The 24,369-nt window shown below is 44.4% G+C and overlaps 1 protein-coding gene across 1 annotated transcript in view; it reads left to right on the top strand.

Annotated features, from left to right (window-relative positions):
* LOC129848122 (centrosomal protein of 112 kDa-like) overlaps positions 1-23,272 on the top strand; it is a 52,545-nt gene extending 29,273 nt beyond the window's left edge. Inside the window, exons 5-12 of the mRNA XM_055915591.1 lie at positions 3,900-3,999; positions 4,618-4,736; positions 6,473-6,616; positions 18,671-18,825; positions 19,196-19,325; positions 21,051-21,143; positions 21,476-21,535; positions 22,960-23,272. Of these exons, the coding sequence (XP_055771566.1) occupies positions 3,900-3,999; positions 4,618-4,736; positions 6,473-6,616; positions 18,671-18,825; positions 19,196-19,325; positions 21,051-21,143; positions 21,476-21,535; positions 22,960-23,043 (885 nt within the window). The 3' untranslated portion in view covers positions 23,044-23,272. The remainder of the gene's footprint in view (positions 1-3,899; positions 4,000-4,617; positions 4,737-6,472; positions 6,617-18,670; positions 18,826-19,195; positions 19,326-21,050; positions 21,144-21,475; positions 21,536-22,959) is intronic.
* The last annotated feature ends 1,097 nt before the right edge of the window (positions 23,273-24,369 follow it).

Raw genomic sequence — 24,369 nt, 5'->3', positions numbered from 1 at the left:
AGTTTTAATTAGCACCAGGTAGATGAATTATGGATGAGTGTGTGGTGCTGATGGTGGTTAGACTGGTCATCGTCTCATAGATAACATGAGAGAGGATAACGAGAACAGGTCTGATATGGTATGTATAGGCATGGATCAATAGTGTGTGTGTGTGGTCGCACGATAGCTATATAATTAGCTCAGGCAGACCTGTATTTGTTTTTTTAAATGACAGTGTTGGAGCGCATCAACAAACAGGGTTTAATATCTCCATCTAGAAGGCGCTGCCCTAGGAGCAATCCTCTAAGGATCTGAGATGGCTAGAATACCACGATAGTGAACAATTTTTTTTCATAATGCTGTGTAGCCTAGATTATCAAGCTCCATTGAGACTGTAAAGAGATGGTTAACAAATAACAACCCATATTGTACATGGTCAGATTGCTATGCTATCTCAGATTGCTGTATGCTATGCCTTTGTGTGTAATGTAATGGCACCTCTTCCTCCAGACAGTGGGATAGTATTAGTGTCTAGTCAGTCAGACTGGCTGGAGTCTCTCTGCAATAGAGATGTTATAAAAGACCCACAATTACCGTCCTAAAAGCTGTCGTTCCTCTGCTCCCAGTCCCTCTGGACCCCATCTCTGACACCCCGTTATGACGGCCCTCTACGTGTGCCCAAAACACACCCTCCTCTCTCCTCTCAGGAAGGCCGATGGGAAAATGGGAAAATTGGACGTCCCTAAATGTTCTGTGAACTTTCCTTTACCCCCCTTCACTCCCTTCCCTTTCATGTCTCCCATCCCACTCACTCTGGCCACAACAGGCTTAGACACAGAGTGCACTTCTAACAGACAAAACCCAGGACAAATAACCCTCTGATGGTCCCTGGGACTGTTTAGGAGGGGAAATAATCTCTCTTACAGGGGGTTTTGATCAAATCTCCACCGTGTGTATCAAAAGACAAGGTGGCGCTGTGAAATGGTCTACAGTCCTGAACTTGTGTTGTTTCTCTCTCTCTCTCCTTCTCTCTCTGTCTGTCATGTGTTGTAAAACCGCCTCTTTCATGGTCAGGTCCCGTCTACTAATGCAGCTCTGAGGATATCATCATTCCCAATAACACTGATTAGCCTCCTAGCATGTACTGCTATGCATAACTGTAATCAGTTCAGTACAATGGAGAGCCCTGTGCTCATAGTTTCTAAAACAATGTACTTTGTTATTTTTTAAACATTTAGTTTCACTCATGCATGTGATATTTTATTTGATGTCCGCATTGGAAGGGGCTGCTCCACCTCCTGTTATGAGATGTGTTTGGGGATGGGAATTCTGTTGATGTAGTGTTGTGTATCTCTCATTAAATCAAATCAAATATTATTGCACACACACACACATATCCCTGTTAGTGAGAATTTCTGCTTTGCCAAGATAATCCATCTACCTCACAGGTGTGGCATATCAAGAAGCTGATTAAACAGCACGATCATTACCCAAGTGCACCTTGTGCTGGGACAATTAAAGGTCACTCTAAAATGTGCAGTTTTGTCATAACACAATGCCACAGATATCTCAAGTTTTGAGGGAGCATGCAATTGGCATGCTGACAACAGGAATGTCCACCAGAGCTGTTACCAGAGAATTTCATGTTAATTTCTCTACTGTTAGCCCCCCCCCATCTACTGTAAGCCGCCTCCAACGTCGTTGGAGCCCAGGACCAGCCCAGGACCTCCACATCTGGCTTCTTCCCTTGCAGGATCATCTGAGACCAGCCACCCGGACAGTTGATGAAACTGTGGGTTTGCACAACTGAAGATTTTCTGAACAAACTGTCAGTAACCGTCTCAGGGAAGCTCATCTGCATGCTCGTTGTCCTTACCAGGGTCTTGACCTGACTGCAGTTTGGCGTCGTAACCGACTGCAGTGGGAAAATGCTCACCTTCAATGGCCACTGGCACGCTGGATGAGTGTGCTCTTCACGGATGAATCACAGTTTCAACTAGCAGACAGCGTGTATGGCGTTGTGTGGGTGAGCGGTTTGCTGATGTCAATGTTGTGAACAGAGTGCCTAATGGGGGAGGTGAGGCTATGGTATGGGCAGGCATAAGCTATGGACAACAAACACAATTGAAAGCACAGAGATACACCGTGACGAGATCCTGAGACCCATTGTCATGCCATTCATCCGCCGCCATCACGTCATGTTTCCGCATGATAATGCACGGCCCCATGTCACAAGGATCTGTACACTATTCATTGAAGCTGAAAATGTCCCAGTTCTTTCATGGCTTGCATACTCTACAAACTTGTCACCCATTGAGCATGTTTGGGATGCTCTGGATCAACGTGTAGGACAGCGTGTTCCAGTTCCCACCAATATCCAGCAACTTCACACAGACATTGAAGTGGAATGGGACAACCACAGGCCACAATCAACAGCCTGATCAACTCTATGCAAAGGAGATGTTGCGCTGTGTGAGATAAACGGTGTTCACACCAGATACTGACTGGTTCTGATCCACACCCTTACCTATTTTTTAAGGTATCTGTGACCAACAGATGCATAGCTGTATTCTCAGTCATGTGAAATCCATAGATTAGGGCCTAATGAATATTTCAATTGATTGATTTCCTTATATGAACTGTAACTCAGTAAAATCTTAGAAATTGTTGCATGTTGCGTTTATATACCTCTTTATGTACCTCAGCCCTCTTCACGACTGTCTTGGTCTGCTTGGACCATGTTAGTTTGTTGGTGATGTGGACGCCAAGGAACTTGAAGCTCTCAACCTGCTCCAATGCAGCCCAGTCGATGAGAATGGGGGCGTGCTCGGTCCTTCTTTTCCTGTAGTCCACAATCATCTCCTTAGTCTTGATCACGTTGAGGGAGAGGTTGTTATTCTGGCACCACCTGGCCAGGTCTCTGACTTCCTCCTTATAGGCTGTCTCATCATTGTCGGTGATCAGGCCTACCACTTTTATGTCATCAGCAAACTTAATGATGGCATTGGAGTTGTGCCTGGCCATGCAGTCATGAGTGAACAGGGAGTACAGGAGGGGACTGAGCACACACCTCTGAGGGGCCCTTTAACTGTGAGGGTGCTGCTCTCTCTTTGTATTGGCACCTTGACTCGTCTAGCTTTCAATTAGAGACAGCTGGTGGCAATCAGTGACCTAATCACTCAACCTCAGGTGTAGCAACTATACAGTATTGCTCCATTATGGACCCTGTCCAGAAACAACCCCTAGCCCGTTCCCCAGGCACTTCATGTAGATCTGAAAGAATTGGATAGGTGTGGTAGTCCACCCGGCTGATTATTTTGCCATCTTGCTTATACCTATCCAATCCTTTCAGATCTACACAAGTGTCTAGTGCTAGGGGTTGGTTCTGAACGGGGCCTTGGGCTACTAATTTAAGTGGTTCACTTTCAATAAGTCTAGCTTGCAAAGGTATGAAGACACACATGTTGCACCCACCACAGTGCACTGAATTCATATTGAAGCACATCATTTCTAATGAGCAAGTTCCTGAATGTTATGCTCAGATATGTCCTATATATCTGCATACCCAGGCAGATAGCCTAGTGGTTAGAGCGTTGGACTTGTAACCGAAAGGTTGCAATATTGAATCCCCGAGCTGACAAGGTAAAAACCTGTCGTTCTACCCCTGAACAAGACAGTTAATCCACTGTTCTTAGGCCGTCATTGAAAATAAGAATTGGTTCTTAACTGACTTGCCTAGTTAAATAAAGGTAAATACATTAAAAAAATAACCACCTGAACAAAAACAGTAGATGAGAAATGAAGAGCTGAATATGAGGTGTGTCCGGAACTACACTATTTATACAACATTTTGCAACTCTATGAAACAACATGCAACACTTTTGAACAGGTTGAATTTACCTACCCCTTTTCCACTTCAGATTTTAGACCGTAAGAATGGCGAGATCGATGAGCTGAAGACCATGTACAGAGCCAAGCAGAAGGAATCGGAGGAGAGTGTGCGCAAGCTGGAGAAGAAAGGTGAGAGGTCGTGGGGTCATAGTGGGGGTCGAGCCTGGAGGCAGACTCAAGGGGATATTTACACCAGTGTGTCTCTGCACACTCAGAGTAAAACCCCAGTTTAAACGCAGTGTTACTGTTACAGGGGGAGACCCCACTGGTGTGGCCCGATGCTACCCAGCTGTGCTCCTTCTAACAGCACGTTTATGAGACTCTGATATTTCACACTTGTCATAAACAGATTCTTTAGTGACAGTGCATGTTGTACAGTACACTTCCAGCACAGAGCGATTTAGTTGCAGACGTTCTCTATACTCAGCTTTAACCCATTGACACTGGGAGATTGGAGATATTCTCAGTGCTGACATACAATATGAAACAACAATGACGAGGGATACAAAGCATGTGACTTTCACAGAACTTGGTTGAAGTAGTGTGAAAGAAACAAACGTTATTTATGTGTGTGTGCCTTACTGAGTTCTCTCTCTGTGTGTGTGTGTGTGTGTGTGTGTGTGTGTGTGTGTGTGTGTGTGTGTGTGTGTGTGTGTGTGTGTGTGTGTGTGTGTGTGTGTGTGTGGGCCTTGAGGCTGGGCCTTACTGAGTTCTCTCTCTGTGTGTGTGTTGTTTTTCCATCCACAGTTCAAAGCGTGGTGCGCGAGTCCCAGGTCATCCGTGAGAGCAAAGAGAAGCAGATCGGTGAGCTGAAGAAGATGTCAGATCAGTGCACCGACTCCCTGAAAAACGAGTGGGAGAAAAAGGTAAAGGAAAGTTGAAGGGCTGAAGTGGATTTCCAACCAGCCCTAGCCCCTAAGCACTCCTAAGCCTGAGGAAGGCTGCAATGGAAGGATTTGAAAGGGCGGAATCTGGGCTGACCTCAACCAAGCCAGGCTCACTATAGAGCTGGGAAATCTTTATTCTAGACATTTCTATGTAGGCTCACTTGGCCATGCCTGTGTGTTTTTTTTACTGAAAAAATGATGTTAGGACTTCTTCTCTAAGTTGTCTTTTCAGTCCCACTAACTCTAGTTAACTAAGCTGCTCAATGAGATCTTAATGACATTTCCCCTTATCTGTTCAGGGTCACCAAGCATATGATAGTGAAATCCATAAGGGAAGCTCTGCTTAGATGTATGAGAAAAAGTAACTCTCCTGCCCTCTTAAGGATCTGCCCCTTTTTTTCAATTTTCACCTAAAATGATATACCCAAGTCTAACTGCCTGTAGCTCAGGACCTGAAGCAAGGATATGCATATTCTTGATACCATTTGAAAGGAAACACTTTGAAGTTTATGGAAATGTAAAATGAATGTATGAGAATATAACACATTAGATCTGGTAAAAGATAATACAAAGAAAAAAACATGCGTTTGAGAAGGGCCATAATGTATTATTCCTGCCCAGGCACAATTTATCCAATGAACCATTGTATTTCTGTTCAAAATGTTGTATCAAGGTCCGTGGGGCGACGCACAATTGGCCTAGCGTCGTCTGGGTTAGGGAGGGTTTGGCAGGTAGGGATATCCTTGTCTCATCGCGCTCCAGCGACTCCTGTGGCGGGCCGGGCGCAGTGCGCGCTAACCAAGGGGGGCGGGTGCACGGTGTTTCCTCCGACACATTGGTGCGGCTGGCTTCCGGGTTGGAGGCGCGCTGTGTTAAGAAGCAGTGCGGCTTGGTTGGGTTGTGCTTCGGAGGACGCATGGCTTTCGACCTTCGTCTCTCCCGAGCCCGTACGGGAGTTGTAGCGATGAGACAAGATAGTAACAACTAGCGATTGGATACCACGAAAATTGGGGAGAAAAGGGGGTAAAATTTTAATTAAAATAATTTAAAAAAAGAAATTGTTGTATCAAGACTGCCCAAATGTGCCAAATTGGTTTATTAATAACTTTTCAATTTCATAACTGTGTGCACTCCTCAAACAATAGCATGGTATTCTTTCACTGTAATAGCTACTGTAAATTGGACAGTGCAGATAGATTAACAATAATCTAAGCTTTCTGACAATATCAGATATGTCTATGTCCTGGGAAATGTTCTTGTTACTTACAACCTCATGCTAATCGCATTAGCCTATGTTAGCTCAACCGTCCTGTGTGTGGGACACCGATCCGTAGAGATCCTTAAGAGGTTTTAAAATAAGGTCTCTCGCCCCTGAATAAGGAGTGACTTGATATATCTATTGAGAGCGAGACAGAGCGACGCAGGGAGAGACAGAGCGACGCAGGGAGAGACAGAGCGACGCAGGGAGAGACAGAGCGACGCAGGGAGAGACAGACGCAGAGAGAGACAGACTCAGAGAGACAGAGCGACGCAGGGGGAGACAGACGCAGAGAGAGACAGACGCAGAGAGAGAGAGACGCAGAACAGGCCAGAGTTGGTACAGTAGAATGTCTATGATTGGACACCTGGGCCAGTGGAGGTAGCCATGGTACCACACGTAGTAGCTGTGATAGGCTGACTGACGCTGTGCTGTCCGTTGCCCCTCTTCCCCCCAGCTGCACGCGGCGGTGGAGGGCATGGAGCAAGAGAAGTTTGACCTGCAGAAGAAGCAAACAGAGAACATTCAGGCGCTGCTGGAGGACACCAACCAGAGGCTGGCCAAGATGGAGGCTGAGTATGGTGCCCAGACACAGGCTACCGTGAGTGGGGGAGATGGGGGGAGTTGGAGAAACACTGTTTCACCATCAGTAACACTTACTGTATACACCCTCTGTCTCATGTTTGAACACGCCCCCTCATAAAGTGTTTGCGGACAAACAGAGCTCACATGAAGGGTGAGGCGTCCTATCTTACAGCTGAAGTCTGAAGTTTACATACACTTACGTTGGAGTCATTTAAACTCGTTTTTCAACCACTCCACAAATTTCTTGTTAACAAACTATAGTTTTGGCAAGTCGGTTAGGACATCTACTTTGTACATGACACAGGTAATTTTTCCAACAATTGTTTACAGACAGTTTATTTCACTTATAATTCACTGTATCACAATTCCAGTGGGTCAGAAGTTTACATACACTAAGTTGACTGTGCCTTTAAACAGCTTGGAAATTTTTTAAAAATGATGTCATGGCTTTTAATAGGCTCATTGACATCATTTGAGTCAATAGGAGGTGTACCTGTGGATGTATTTCAAGGCCTTCCTTCAAACTCTGTCAAACTTTGTCAAACTTTGCTTGACATCATGGGAAAATCTTTTTAAAAATGTAGCCCTCCACAAGTCTGGTTCATCCTTGGGAGAAATTTCCAAACGCCTGAAGGTACCACGTTCATCTGTACAAACAATAGTATGCAAGTATAAACACCATGGGACCATGCAGCCATCATACCGCTCAGGAAGGAGACGCATTCTGTCTCCTAGAGATGAACGTACTTTGGTGCGAGAAGTGCAAATCAATCCCAGAACAACAGCAAAGGACCTTGTGAAGATTCTGGAGGAAACAGGTACAAAAGTATCTATATCCACAGTAAAAGAAGTCCTATATCGACATAACCTGAAAGGCCGCTCAGCAAGGAAGAAGCCACTGCTCCAAAACCGCCATAAAAAAAGCCAGACTACGGTTTGCAACTGCACATGGGGACAAAGATCGTACTTTTTGGAGAAATGTCCTCTGGTCTGATGAAACAAAAATAGAACTGTTTTGCCATAATGACCATTGTTATGTTAGGAGGAAAAAGGTGGAGGCTTGCAAGCCGAAGAACACCATCCCAACCGCGAAGCATGTTGGTGGCAGAATCATGTTGTGGGGGTGCTTTGCTGCAGGAGGGACTGGTGCACTTCACAAAATAGATGCCATCATGAGAAAGGAAAGTTATATGGATATATTGAAGCAACATCTCAAGACATCAGTCAGGAAATTAAAGCTTGGTCGCAAAGGTGTCTTCCAAATGGACAATGACCCCAAGCATACTTCCAAAGTTGTGGCAAATGGCTTAAGGACAACAAAGTCAAGGTATTAAATTGGCCATCACAAAGCCCTGACCTCAATCCTATTAACAATTTGTAGGTTGAACTGAAAAAGCATGTACGAGCAAGGAGTCCTACAAACCAGACTCAGTTACACCAGCTCTGTCAGGAGGAATCGGCCAAAATTCACCCAATTTATTATGGGAAGCTTGTGGAAGGCTACCCGAAACGTTTGACCCAAGTTCAACAATTCAAAGGCAATACTACCAAATACTAATTGAGTGTATGTAAACTTCTGACCCACTGGGAATGTGATGAAAGAAATAAAATCTGAAATAAATCATTCTCTCTACTATTATTCTGACATTTTACATTCTTAAAATGAGGTGATAATCCTAACTGACCTAAAACAGGGACTTTTTACTGGGATTAAATGTCAGGAATTCTGAAAATCTGAGTTTAAATGTATTTGGCTAAGGTGTATGTAAACTTCTGACTTCAACTGTACCTTCCACCTTGTAAAAGTTTCTCTGCCTTTGCATCTGTGTCCTGGGACCGAATCAATCAAGTTCAATCAATCAATCAAGTTTATTTTATATAGCCCTTCGTACATCAGCTAATATCTCGAAGTGCTGTACAGAAACCCAGCCTAAAACCCCAAACAGCTAGTAATGCAGGTGTAGAAGCACGGTGGCTAGGAAAAACTCCCTAGAAAGGCCAAAACCTAGGAAGAAACCTAGAGAGGAACCAGGCTATGAGGGGTGGCCAGTCCTCTTCTGGCTGTGCCGGGTGGAGATTATAACAGAACTATGCCAAGATGTTCAAAAATTTTCATAAGTGACAAGCATGGTCAAATAATCATGAATAATTTTCAGTTGGCTTTTCATAGCCGATCATTAAGAGTTGAAAAACAACAGGTCTGGGACAGGTGGCGGTTCCATAACCGCAGGCAGAACAGTTGAAACAGTAATAGCAGCAAGGCCAGGCGGACTGGGGACAGCAAGGAGTCACCACGCCCGGTAGTCCCGACGTATGGTCCTAGGGCTCAGGTCCTCCGAGAGAAAGAAAGAGAGAAGGAGAAAATTAGAGAGAGCCAAGATTTTCAAAATGTTCATAAATGACAAGCATGGTCAAATAATAATCAGCAATAAATCTGTTGGCTTTTCATAGCCAATCATTAAGAGTTGAAAACAGCAGGTCTGGGACAGGTAGGGGTTCCGTAACCGCAGGCAGAACAGTTGAAACTGGAATAGCAGCAAGGCCAGGCGGACTGGGGACAGCAAGGAGTCATCATGCCCGGTAGTCCTGACGTATGGTCCTAGGGCTCAGGTTCTCAGAGAGAGAGAAAGAAAGAGAGAAGGAGAGAATTAGAGAGAACATACTTAAATTCACACAGGACACTGGATAAGACAGGAGAAGTACTCCAGGTATAACCAACTGACCCTAGCCCCCCGACACAAACTACTGCAGCATAAATACTGGAGGCTGAGACAGGAGCGGTCAGGAGACACTGTGGCCCCATCCGAAGATACCCCCGGACAGGGCCAAACAGGAAGGATATAACCCCACCCACTTTGCCAAAGCACAGCCCCCGCACCACTAGAGGGATATCTTCAACCACCAACTTACAATCCTGAGACAAGGCCGAGTATAGCCAACAAAGATCTCCACCACAGCACAAACCAAGGGGGGGCGCCAACCCAGACAGGAAGATCACGTCAGTAACTCAACCCACTCAAGTGACGCACCCCTCCTAGGGACGGCATGAAAGAGCACCAGTAAGCCAGTGACTCAGCCCCTGTAATAGGGTTAGAGGCAGAGAATCCCAGTGGAGAGAGGGGAACCGGCCAGGCAGAGACAGCAAGGGCGGTTTGTTGCTCCAGAGCCTTACCGTTCACCTTCACACTCCTGGGCCAGACTACACTCAATCATATGACCTACTGAAGAGATAAGTCTTCAGTAAAGACTTAAAGGTTGAGACCGAGTCTGCGTCTCTCACATGGGTAGGCAGACTGTTCCATAACATCTAACCTGAGAGTGTTGCTTTGTGTGTGTGTGTGTGTGTGTGTGTGTGTGTGTGTGTGTGTGTGTGTGTGTGTGTGTGTGTGTGTGTGTGTGTGTGTGTGTGTGTGTGTGTGTGTGTGTGTGTGTGTGTGTGTGTGTGTGTGTGTGAGCGAGAGAACGGCTTCATTCCACAACAAGGTGGGACAAGGACCTAAGGTGGGACAAAGTAGGGGTGGGGGATTAGGTATGGATGATCAGCAACAGGGGCCATTCAGACACAGTACAGTACTTCATGAATTTAGCTTCTCTTATGACATTCAGCAGCTTTCACAATTAACGTGTACATACACGCACACACACACACACACACACACTTTCTCTCACTTTTGCTCTCACACACACATTCTCTATCTCCCTCTCTCACACGCAGATATTTGCATTCAATAGCTTTCACAGGTAATGTGTACTCCTACCCATACACACACACTTTCTTTTTTTCACTCTATCACACACACACACACACACACGTGCGCTCCCACTTGCAGTGAGATAGTCTGTCAGCAGGATGGAATTTAAGAAGCATCAAAAGCGGGCCGTGCGAGGCTGGGTAAGACCCTTCTTTAATAACTAAACACAGGCTATAGCCAGGTGAGGCCCGCAACATGAAAGGGCCCTCTCACTGGAAATGAGGTGCTCTACCCCTGTTAGTTTAGGCTGACCTCCACACAGAGGTACACATGCACGGGTGTGCACATACACACACACACACACCCCTGTTCTCTTCATAAGAAATGTCAGCTGAGGTGAGGTAGCTCTGAACTCCCCCTCTCTATTTGATGTCTCAGTATCGAAGCCCTCTGAAATATGTTGTTTGTCTTTCATCATGCAACCGTGTGCAGTGTTTTTGGTGCTTGCCAAAAAACAAAAGGTAAAGTGAAGTTTATCAAAGCTATCTGACAGAGTGAGAGTTTCAACATATGACACACACATTTTCACGTAGGCTTCTTACCCAAAGAAAGGTGTTTTGACACCTGTAATTGTTTTTGGAACTTGTCTGGTGTCTAGAACAGGTCAGGTAGAGCAGCTGCTAGTGTGTATGTCAACATGAAGACAAGATGAAATATGACTGAAATCTCTTTGTTTGTGCTTGTCTGTGTGCGTCAACGGAGACGAAGAGAACAGAGCATGTCCCTGACAGGCCACTGCAGTATTCCTGTACCATAACAGCATCTTTAGCTGCATCACACACACCCACAGGTGGCATACAAGCACTCCAAGTCTTCTGCTGCTGTGTAATATGTGGGAATATGTTTAAGTCTTCTGCTGGTGTGTAATATGTGGGAATTTGTTTAAGTCTTCTGCTGGTGTGTAATATGTGGGAATATGTTTAAGTCTTCTGCTGGTGTGTAATATGTGGGAATATGTTTAAGTCTTCCGTTGGTGTGTAATATGTGGGAATATGTTTAAGTCTTCTGCTGGTGTGTAATATGTGGGAATTTGTTTAAGTCTTCTGCTGGTGTGTAATATGTGGGAATATGTTTAAGTCTTCTGCTGGTGTGTAATATGTGGGAATATGTTTAAGTCTTCCGTTGGTGTGTAATATGTGGGAATATGTTTAAGTCTTCTGCTGGTGTGTAATATGTGGGAATATGTTTAAGTCTTCTGCTGGTGTGTAATATGTGGGAATATGTTTAAGTCTTCCGTTGGTGTGTAATATGTGGGAATATGTTTAAGTCTTCTGCTGGTGTGTAATATGTGGGAATATGTTTAAGTCTTCTGTTGGTGTGTAATATGTGGGAATATGTTTAAGTCTTCTGTTGGTGTGTAATATGTGGGAATTTGTTTAAGTCTTCTACTGGTGTGTAATATGTGGGAATTGGTTTAAGTCTTCTACTGGTGTGTAATATGTGGGAATATGTTTAAGTCTTCTGTTGGTGTGTAATATGTGGGAATATGTTTAAGTCTTCTGCTGGTGTGTAATATGTGGGAATATGTTTAAGTCTTCTGCTGCTGTGTAATATGTGGGAATATGTTTAAGTCTTCTGCTGGTGTGTAATATGTGGGAATTTGTTTAAGTCTTCTGCTGGTGTGTAATATGTGGGAATATGTTTAAGTCTTCTGCTGGTGTGTAATATGTGGGAATATGTTTAAGTCTTCCGTTGGTGTGTAATATGTGGGAATATGTTTAAGTCTTCTGCTGGTGTGTAATATGTGGGAATATGTTTAAGTCTTCTGCTGGTGTGTAATATGTGGGAATTTGTTTAAGTCTTCTGCTGGTGTGTAATATGTGGGAATATGTTTAAGTCTTCTGCTGGTGTGTAATATGTGGGAATATGTTTAAGTCTTCCGTTGGTGTGTAATATGTGGGAATATGTTTAAGTCTTCTGCTGGTGTGTAATATGTGGGAATATGTTTAAGTCTTCTGCTGGTGTGTAATATGTGGGAATATGTTTAAGTCTTCCGTTGGTGTGTAATATGTGGGAATATGTTTAAGTCTTCTGCTGGTGTGTAATATGTGGGAATATGTTTAAGTCTTCTGTTGGTGTGTAATATGTGGGAATATGTTTAAGTCTTCTGTTGGTGTGTAATATGTGGGAATTTGTTTAAGTCTTCTACTGGTGTGTAATATGTGGGAATTGGTTTAAGTCTTCTACTGGTGTGTAATATGTGGGAATATGTTTAAGTCTTCTGTTGGTGTGTAATATGTGGGAATATGTTTAAGTCTTCTGCTGGTGTGTAATATGTGGGAATATGTTTAAGTCTTCTGCTGGTGTGTAATATGTGGGAATATGTTTAAGTCTTCTACTGGTGTGTAATATGTGGGAATATGTTTACGTCTTCTACTGGTGTGTAATATGTGGGAATATGTTTAAGTCTTCTACTGGTGTGTAATATGTGGGAATATGTTTAAGTCTTCTACTGGTGTGTAATATGTGGGAATATGTTTAAGTCTTCTACTGGTGTGTAATATGTGGGAATATGTTTAAGTCTTCTACTGGTGTGTAATATGTGGGAATATGTTTAAGTCTTCTGTTGGTGTGTAATATGTGGGAATATGTTTAAGTCTTCTGCTGGTGTGTAATATGTGGGAATATGTTTAAGTCTTCTGCTGCTGTGTAATATGTGGGAATATGTTTAAGTCTTCTGCTGGTGTGTAATATGTGGGAATTTGTTTAAGTCTTCTGCTGGTGTGTAATATGTGGGAATATGTTTAAGTCTTCTGCTGGTGTGTAATATGTGGGAATATGTTTAAGTCTTCCGTTGGTGTGTAATATGTGGGAATATGTTTAAGTCTTCTGCTGGTGTGTAATATGTGGGAATATGTTTAAGTCTTCTGCTGGTGTGTAATATGTGGGAATTTGTTTAAGTCTTCTGCTGGTGTGTAATATGTGGGAATATGTTTAAGTCTTCTGCTGGTGTGTAATATGTGGGAATATGTTTAAGTCTTCCGTTGGTGTGTAATATGTGGGAATATGTTTAAGTCTTCTGCTGGTGTGTAATATGTGGGAATATGTTTAAGTCTTCTGCTGGTGTGTAATATGTGGGAATATGTTTAAGTCTTCCGTTGGTGTGTAATATGTGGGAATATGTTTAAGTCTTCTGCTGGTGTGTAATATGTGGGAATATGTTTAAGTCTTCTGTTGGTGTGTAATATGTGGGAATATGTTTAAGTCTTCTGTTGGTGTGTAATATGTGGGAATTTGTTTAAGTCTTCTACTGGTGTGTAATATGTGGGAATTGGTTTAAGTCTTCTACTGGTGTGTAATATGTGGGAATATGTTTAAGTCTTCTGTTGGTGTGTAATATGTGGGAATATGTTTAAGTCTTCTGCTGGTGTGTAATATGTGGGAATATGTTTAAGTCTTCTGCTGGTGTGTAATATGTGGGAATATGTTTAAGTCTTCTACTGGTGTGTAATATGTGGGAATATGTTTACGTCTTCTACTGGTGTGTAATATGTGGGAATATGTTTAAGTCTTCTACTGGTGTGTAATATGTGGGAATATGTTTAAGTCTTCTACTGGTGTGTAATATGTGGGAATATGTTTAAGTCTTCTACTGGTGTGTAATATGTGGGAATATGTTTAAGTCTTCTACTGGTGTGTAATATGTGGGAATATGTTTACGTCTTCTACTGGTGTGTAATATGTGGGAATATGTTTACGTCTTCTGTTAGTGTGTAATATGTGGGAATATGTTTAAGTTAGACCGCCTCTTTAACTGGCATTGGTAGGTCATCCATCACTGAATATTGAATCTGTTACATTATGTTACGCAACTTCTCTTTGATAAATATTTTGGGCACCAAATGATTTTTTTTATCACTTTAAAGAAGACCCATTTTATCCTAGTTAAATCTATGAAGGACACAGGAGAGCGAAGCTAATATGTAGCCTATCACTACACACTTGTCACTTTGTGTCTGTCTCTCTGAAGGAGCCCATTAGTGGAGTTCAGTGCCGGTAATGTAACGTGCTGCTAACACCTGGTGCTCAGGGGAGTGCGCCAAACACACACACACACACACACACACACACACACACACTCACACAGACACACTCACACTCACACTCACACTCACACACACACAGCCTCACACAGACACACACACAGACACACAGACACACACAGACACAGACACACACAGACACACATAGAGCCTCACACACACACACACACACACACACACACACACACACACACACACACACACACACACACACAGAGCCTCACACACACACACAGACACACACACAGACACACACACACACACAGCCTCACCGTCTCATCCCATGCCAGGGCGTTAAGTGTCAGCACACGTCCTGGCTCAGTCCTCCTTCGTTCCCCCTTCATTTTCTTAAGGCACTCTTGTTGGCCTCTTGCAGACAATTTACAAAGGACCCCTCTCATGGGGCCTGACGGCGCTGGCCGTCCCTCTCTGTCCCAAAAACACACAGAGCTCTCCTATCTCAGCCAGCTCTCATCGGTTAGAGAGGACTGCACACTCCCCATCCAGCCACTTTGTCATCACTTGTATCAACCTGCGAATGCGCTGCATTCCAAACTGTCAAACAGAGAGTAGGTGGTTGAATCAACTGTTTTTATTAGGACACTAGTAGAAGCATCACCCAGCTAGCACATTTGGTTCCTTAGAAGTTGTGGGAACGTACGTTTTTGGTGTCCCATTGGTACTGGTAACGAAGCAATCAGTTTCCTGATCGGTAAAATGGAAAGTTTTTAAACGTTCTGAGAATCGAAGTGAAAATGTAGCCTGTTCTGGGAACGTACATTTTTTATTTTTTGTTGTAGTGAGGTTCTGAAAACATTTTACTATGGTTTCCTGAAAGTTTTCCTGGGAGGTTTTATTAACCTTTTGACAATGGAAATTATAGGTTATTTTGAGGTTTTTTAATAACTTTCACTGAAAGTTTCAGTAAGACTTTTATGAACACTACTAGCTTAGTTTGGGTTAACTTTTTTAAACTCCAAGCACAGAAAGGATGCATGAACATTTTCTGAGGCATTAGTCATGCAAATTAGTCATGCAAATACATTTATTTTTTATTGTGGCACGGCATCAGTGAGATTCAAACCTATGATCTTCTGTTCTCTATCTATAGAATTAGTCCACTGCGCCACCAGGAAAGAGAGCTAGCATGCCATGTTTTCTTAACTCTAACAAAGCTGTTAATTTTAGTATATTCAAACAGACCCCATTTCAAAGTCAACATTCAGGTCAACATTCGCAGGGCCAGACAAATTACCAGGACGTGTACTCAGAGCATGCTGGCAAGTGTCTTCACTGACATTTTCAACCTGTCCCTGACCGAGTCTGTAATACCTACGTTTCAAGCAGACCACCATAGTCCCTGTGCCCAAGAGCGCCAAGGTAACCTACCCAAATGAATACTGCCCCGTAGCACTCATGTCTGTAGCTATGAAGTGTTTTAAAAGGCTGGTCATGGCTCACATCAACACCATTATCCCAGAAACCCTAGATCCACTCCAATTTGCATACCGCCCCAACAGATCCACAGATGACGCAATCTCTATTGAACTCAACACTGCCCTTTCCCAACTGGACAAAAGGAAACCCTACGTGAGAATATGGTTCGTTGACTACAGTTCAGCGTGCAACACCATAGTGCCCTCAAAGCTCATCTCTAAGCTAAGGACCCTGGGACAAAACACCTCCCTCTGCATCTGGATCCTGGACTTCCTGACGGACCACCTCCAGGTGGTTAAGGTAGGCAACAACACATCTGCTATGCTGATCCTCAACATGGGGCCCCTCAGGGGTGCATGCTTAGACCCCTCCTGTACTCCCTCTTCACCCACACGACTTCGTGGCCACGCACGACTCCAACACGATCATTAAGTTTGCAGATGACACAAGTGTGGTAGCCCTGATCACCGACAACGATGAGCCAGCCTACATGGAGGAGGTCAGAGACCTGGTAACCACTCCCTCAACGTGATCAAGCCAAAGGATCTGATTGTGGACTACAGGAAAAGGAGGGCCGAGCACTCCCCCATTCTCATCGACGGGGCTGTAGTGGAGCAGGGCAAGAGCTTCAAGTTCCTTGGTGTCCACATCACCGACAAACTATCCGTGGTCCAAACACACCAAGACAGTCGTGAAGAGGGCATGACAACGCCTATTCCCCCTCAGTAGAATGAAAAGATATGGCATGGGTCCTCAGATCCTGAAAGATATACAGCTGCACCATCAAGTGCATGTTGACTGGTTGCATCACTGCCTGTTAGGCAACTGCTCGGCGTCCGACCTCAAGGCGCAGCTATCCTGCACCATTCCCAGAACGTTGTGGGATGGTTGTATGCAAAACAACAATAGGACCACCACACTCTCACCAAGCTCTAAGAAACAAATGGTTCTCAGAACGTTATGTGCTAGCTGGGCAGTCACAATCAGCTGGGTCATGGTCATTAATCACCAAACAGAAGAAAACAGGGAGGGACTACGTGGACATTTTTGTTTTCCTATGATGTATCCTAATGAACACGCCCCTGGACTTTGTTTGATCACCCTCGATTGAGTTTTGAATGAGGGTGTCTGTATGATTGGTAATCTGGAGCGGTTGTCTGGTTTATGAAGAATGGGATTAGATGATTTGGTGGGATTACGTAGGCCAAGAGCAATGAGCTCAACTTCTGTCTGCCCTTTAAACTTGAATTGTGAGGAGGCAGAACTAGGCAGAGCAGGAGAAAGCGAAAGAAACAGCAGCTTGGGGAGAGAGAAAAACGCTTTTGGGAACAAGAGAGAAGATGTTTTCATAGGCAGGCGGAACAGTTGACTTTTTGAAGTCTATTTCTTTAACTTTCTCTTTGAGACTTTGCAGAGGGAACGAAGAGCCTACAGATTCATCAGATGTGTCTTTTAAAACAGTCCCACCTGATAGGATCTATCCCTGGTGCACTGAGGACTTTGATGTCTGCTTAGCTGAGAGTTGGAGAATCTGGTTGCTGAGAAACAGTCGGTTCAGGCTGACTAGAATTGAGCATGAGTTCAGTTGGGTAAACTGTGCTGTGGTGCTGGGATAGTGGGTTTCAGGCCAGAGAAGGCTGGTGGGAGGAGCTTCAGGTGGGCAGGCTCATTGTAATGACTAGAATGGAATCAATGGAACAAAGTCAACCGTGATTTCCATATGTTTGATACCGTTCCATGTATTCTATTCCAATCTTTACAATGAGCCCGTCCTCCTATGGCTCCTCCCACCAGCCTCTTCTGATACTGGTAAATGGGTTTGGATTGATGAGCCACTCATGCTGTAGAACAGTGGGGGTGAAACAGAGTTGTACTGGTCTGCTATCTTAATTTGATCACTGTTGTCGCAGAGAATTTTCCTACTCAGCAGGAAATGCAAATGGTAGTGTATTCAAGGTTCAAATGGCTTCTAACGTTTCTGATTTCCACTTCAAAATGTCAGCCTTGATTTGCCCTAATGAAAAGTGTAATAATTGCAGTATTGTTTTCCTGCTGTGAGAAGGAGGGTCCTATTAAGATAGTGCATCTGTAACAGAATTGTTCATCTTGATGGTGGTCAGTGATGTTCATGCTGTCTCATGCTGATGGTCCTCTCCCACTATATAGGAGCAGATAGTGATGTTCATACTGTCTCATGCTGATAGTCCTCTCCCACTGTATAGGAGCAGACAGTGATGTTCATGCTGTCTCATGCTGATGGTCTTCTCCCACTGTATAGGAGCAGACAGTGATGTTCATGCTGTCTCATGCTGATGGTCCTCTCCCACTGTATAGGAGCAGACAGTGATGTTCATGCTGTTTCATGCTGATAGTCCTCTCCCACTGTATAGGAGCAGACAGTGATGTTCATGCTGTCTCATGCTGATGGTCCTCTCCCACTGTATAGGAGCAGACAGTGATGTTCATGCTGTCTCATGCTGATGGTCCTCTCCCACTGTATAGGAGCAGATAGTGATGTTCATACTGTCTCTTGCTGATGGTCCTCTCCCACTGTATAGGAGCAGACAGTGATGTTCATGCTGTCTCATGCTGATGGTCCTCTCCCACTGTATAGGAGCAGACAGTGATGTTCATGTTGTCTCATGCTGATGGTCCTCTCCCACTGTATAGGAGCAGACAGTGATGTTCATGCTGTCTCATGCTGATGGTCCTCTCCCACTGTATAGGAGCAGACAGTGATGTTCATGCTGTCTCATGCTGATGGTCCTCTCCCACTGTATAGGAGCAGATAGTGATGTTCATACTGTCTCTTGCTGATGGTCCTCTCCCACTGTATAGGAGCAGACAGTGCAGGAGCTGGAGCTGCGTGTGAAGCAGCTGTCAGTGGAGGTGGAGAACGGTAACGTGCTGAGGCAGAAGGTGACCCAGGAGAAGGGCCAGCTGGAGATCCACATCGCCACCATCAGCTCTGAGCTTCAGGAGGCCAACCGGCGGTGAGGAGGAAACCACACACCACGGTCACCCACATCCACCCACTCACTGTTCTCTTCCCAAACCTTACATGAAAAGAAGGAATAGTCTCACCCCAAAATACACAGGCAGCCCCCAACTCATTTACCGACCCAATCCGACACCGAGTTCCCCAGTCTAAGCCCCAGCTCCAGCCTCTGTTTGAGCCAAGCAGTAGGCCCTTACAGTAGTGAGTGGTGCTGACTGTGTGTATGTCTGTATTGAGTATGTCTATGTTGTGTTGTCCAGGAGGGTGTATGCAAAACAACAACCATAGGACCACCACACTCTCACCAAGCTCTAAGAAACAAATGGTTGTCAGAACGTTGAGTATGTCTGTGTTGTGTTGTCCAGGAGGGTGTCTCTGTTGAGGGAGAAGGAGCAGCAGAGTGAGCAACATGAAGACACACTGCAGAAGCTCCAGACCAAACATGAGACTGACATCAGCCACTTCCAACAGGAACACACACTCTCCGCTGCTAAGGTAGCCAACGGCAGGTGCTACTAAACTACTGTAGAACACTACTGCACTGAGACAGTATCATTGTGCAACATGGTACGCAGCAACATCTGGATGTGTGTGCAAAACAAGTTCAACATTCACATTCTGCTACCATTTCTGTCTAGCCGTCTGCGCATACAAATTGATGCATACGTTCAATAAATCTAACGTATGCATCACACAGAACGCACCGCGACTGCCTCTGCAATGCAGTGCTGCAAGGCAACACAGTGTTCCATTGGAAATGAATGTACTTCTGGTGTACCAAAATGGAATGACGCTGTCGGTGTGATCGAGGCGTAAGATACCCAACCAAATTAGTATAGAAAAACTAGATGCTACACCACTGCATTACCTGATGCTACACCACTGCATTACCTGATGCTACACCACTGCATTACCTGATGCTACACCACTGCATTACCTGATGCTACACCACTGCATTACCTGATGCTACACCACTGCATTACCTGATGCTACACCACTGCATTACCTGAGGCTACACCACTGCATTACCTGATGCTATACCACTGCATTACCTGATGCTACACCACTGCATTACCCGATGCTACACCACTGCATTACCCGATGCTACACACTGCATTACCCGATGCTACACCACTGCATTACCCGATGCTACACCACTGCATTAGCCGATGCTGCAGCACTGCATTACCCGATGCTGCACCACTGCATTACCCGATGCTACACCACTGCATTACCCGATGCTACACCACTGCATTACCCGATGCTACACCACTGCATTACCCGATGCCGCACCACTGCATTACCCGATGCTACACCACTGCATTACCCGCTGCTACACCACTGCATTACCTGATGCTACACCACTGCATTACCTGATGCTACACCACTGCATTACCCGATGCTGCACCACTGCATTACCCGATGCTGCACCACTGCATTACCCGATGCTACACCACTGCATTACCCGATGCTACACACTGCATTACCCGCTGCTACACCACTGCATTACCTGATGCTACACCACTGCATTACCCGCTGCTACACCACTGCATTACCTGATGCTACACCACTGCATAACCTGATGCTACAACACTGCATTACCTGACATTACACCACTGCATTACCTGATGCTACCTGATGCTACACCACTGCATTACCTGATGCTACACCACTGAAAGAACTATTAGCTAGACTGGTCACACGCAATTCAATTCAAGGGGTTTTATTGGCATGGGAAACATATATGTTAACATTGCCAATGCAAGTGAAGTAGATAATATACCAAAGTGAAATGAACAATAAAAATGAACAGTAAACATCACACTCACAGACGTTCCACGTTCTCTCAAAGATGTTTAGAATGCTTAGATATATCTTCATGCTATATATACTATGTATGACTTATCTTCAACTGAAGCCTTGACAGCATTTATATCCCCCTGCTGCTGAGTAATATGGTTGTGTTAGATAAGACTCCTGTTGTTATCCTCGCTCTCTTTCTCTCTCTATTTGACCTTTTAGTCATTTAGCAGACACTCTTATCCAGAGCGACAGGAGCAATTAGGGTTAAGTGCATTGCTCAAGGGCATATCGACAGATATTTCACCTGTAGGCTCAGGGATTCGACCCAGCAACCTTTTGGTTAATGGTCCAATGCTCTTAACTTTACCACCTGCCTCTCTCTTTCTCTCCATCCCTCCATCTCTCCCTCTCTCTCAGGCCTCTGATGTGATTGAGGACCTGGAACAGACAGTGGCTCAGCTCAGACAGCAGCTACAGGACAGTGAGCACAGGAGACTGAAACAACTCAGGGTAAAGTGTGTGTGTGTGTGTGTGTGTGTGTGTGTGTGTGTGTGTGTGTGTGTGTGTGTGTGTGTGTGTGTGTGTGTGTGTGTGTGTGTGTGTGTGTGTGAGCGAGAGAACGGCTTTATTCCACAACAACTGGAAGAAGTACAAAAGACTATACAGATGTGTGTCCAGAGGCCCATAACCCTCCAGATCCTCTGCTGGATAGATTTTCAAGCAGAAGGATGTTTTGTTTGAATGTGAATAATGGGAAAAAAACATCTCACGTAAAAATAACTTGTTGTGTTTCTTTGTAGTTCTGTATGAATTTTTCAGACCTCCTGACTTGTGTTTTCCAGGACACAGAGAATAAACTTCAACAAGAGAAAGCAGATCTGCAGAACCACTGTGAGAAAAAGGTACAATCTCTATCAATAGTTACCCGCGCATCAAATCAATGTAGTTACCCTCATGTCAAATCAATAATCAATTCTTGTGTCAATACAATACTCTCATATCAAATTGAGATTATATGGCTGACCTCTTATTTAGTGTATTGGCTCTAAATAAACAAAGGAAGACTGTCTCACTTTGTCTTAATGAGGAGCGTCCTTTCCTCTGAGTCTTACTCTACATAACTATGTAGGCCTACCGTGCCTAAAGTCAACTCTGTGAAACCTAAAGCCTGATCATAATTACATTCTACCTGCCTTTCCAGACTGACTGTGGTTCAATGGGAGAGATAAAAGCCTGGGACCCACATGGTCCTGGCTAGATCCCCTTCTACCCTTTGATATGTTATGTCCTGCCTGTAAACTCAAAGCTGTGATTAACAGGTCAGACTACTGCTGGTCACAGGGTCCACAGGGCTCAGTGGCTGTGGGGAGGAAGGGTGGAGTGGAAAGGGGAGGGGCATTCGGAGGAGTGAGGGTTTGACATTTAGGGGAGATGGGGGTTCAAATCAAATGAAATCACATTTTATTGGTCACATATTTAGCAGATGTTTTTGCGGGTGTAAGGGGGAGAGCTGGGGTGATGGCCTGAAGTTGCCCAATTTAAGGCCATAGGGGACGGGAGATGAAGTCTTGTCCGTCCGAAAAGCCATGCTCAGTCGCCCCAGCTAAATCCAGCAAGGACCTTAATTGCTGCCAGACAGCAATGGCAGCGACCCCTCTCTCTTTCAAGCCTCCCTTCAAAGCCAATGTGTTGTCATAAAAAATCCCCCCATCTAATGAGTTGGTCCAGGCCAGGCCAGAGTCAGGTGGGTGAAGATCAGGGTTAAGATGCAGGTCCACACACCTGGTTCATCTTCAAAGTAAAGCCTCCATGTTGAAGGGCATAGCAGTCAGTCATAAAGAGGGGTTGGGGGGGTAACAGGGCTGTATGTTTCAGGTCAGGCACCTCTGCATTGGGGGACTGATACACCTGCAAGCTAGCTAGCTACCAGGTCTGGATCTCTGTTAGCAGGGTCATGGTGAGGGTCAATGCCATTTCACCTTCTGTTTAATCTTTGTGTGACTGAAGTAAGTTGTTAGTTGAAAAAATTTGTTAAATAGCTGGATCAAATGTTTTGAGTGCACAGCCTTTCTCCAGCTCCCAGTAAACTTGATGAAAGAATCTGTCTGTCTGTACATTCTTAAAGGCCTATCAGGAGATGGGCCCAGATGGCAGCTTGATGATGGGTGGAGATAAGAGGTCAGGGAGAGGCAACCCCAGGGCCCAGGTGGATAAGGTCATGGAAAGGGGGGCTTGCTGAGTGATGGACCTGCTGTCATAGTGTCTGTCTCTGTTTCTACCCCTCACTCTCTCTCTCACGCTGTCTCTCACTCACACAATCACACAGGTGCGTGCCCTACACAACGAGGCGGAGAGAGAGAGAGAAGAGGCCAAGAAGAAGATCTCCAAACTTGAAGAGTCACTGAAGTGAGTAGCAAAACACTGTAAATTAAATGTCTGTTTTCTTCTTTCATTTCATCACTACTTGGGGACTTGCCATTCAGTTTGGTTCAGAACACATCAGAAACATGGGATTTGTTCACACACATCACCAACCCACAAACCCACAAATCCAGCATATGAAAAATGTCTCACAACGAGCCAACACAGGCTTCCATCCATGCAATTATACAATGATACAATCCCCCCAAAGTCACTGATTTAGAAAAATGCTTAAGCACTCAGACATTGGTAAGTGCTAGTTACAGGGCCCGGGATATAGCTATAATTTGCAGAGCTCACCCCTGTGCAGTAATTGAAAACTGCAGTGGATATTTGAAGCTATATGAAATGTTGTCACTTTTAGTCTCTCCATATGTGCCTGTCTGACACATGCTGAAACATAGGAACCTCCATAGAGAGTTCTCATATCTGTGCTGTGCAGCGTCCCCAGTTGTGGGGCAGTGCCGAATTCCGTATTGTTGTACACCTCTCCTGTCTCAGATCTACAATGGCCGTGTCCGAATACCTATACTAGCGTATTAAACTGCATACTATATACTTATCGTTGCATACTATTTAGCACGCACCGTTTAGTAAAAAGTATTTTTCAAAATTCAACCAGCCTGATAATAGATCATTTCCAATTCCATGAATTTATCTTAACGCAGAATAGAGTAGGAATGGAGTTATAGGCCTACTCAGGCTGGTTATAGGCATACTATCACATTTGACCTACACTGAGTGTACCAAACATTAAGAACACCTTCCTAATATTGAGTTGCACCCCTCTCTTTTGCCCTCAGAACAGCCTCAATTCATCGGGGAATGGACACTACAAGGTGTTGAAAGTGTTTCACAGGTGTTCTTAATGTTTTGTATACTGTGTATAATGTAGTAGATCCATACAGCCCATCTATCCTATTTACAAAGAACTGAAGACAGAAACTGATAAATTGGGAACAGCAGGACAGCAACATAATGAACTAAAGCACTGTTCATTGGGAACGAGATCAGAATGACTGCTAAGGCTTGATCCATAAATTAAATAGGTAGCCTACAAAACCATACTTGATTTTCAAAAATTCACATAGTATAAAACATAATATTTTCACATACTGAGAATGTGTCATGCGCGATTGCATTATTTCCTGCTTTTGGTTGATTTAGGTAGCGCATTTCCCATATCTAAATGATCAGCTGTTGTCAAAGCCAAAATTAGTATGGCATCTGGGCATTTAAAGTATACTCGATTTCTGCAATGTTGCATACTATTATACAAAAGAAATGTGCATACTCAAACAGCCTACTATTTAGG

Source organism: Salvelinus fontinalis, unplaced genomic scaffold (assembly GCF_029448725.1).
Source record: "Salvelinus fontinalis isolate EN_2023a unplaced genomic scaffold, ASM2944872v1 scaffold_0993, whole genome shotgun sequence".
Taxonomy (NCBI): domain Eukaryota; kingdom Metazoa; phylum Chordata; class Actinopteri; order Salmoniformes; family Salmonidae; genus Salvelinus; species Salvelinus fontinalis.
This window is presented reverse-complemented; position numbering and strand designations above follow the sequence as displayed.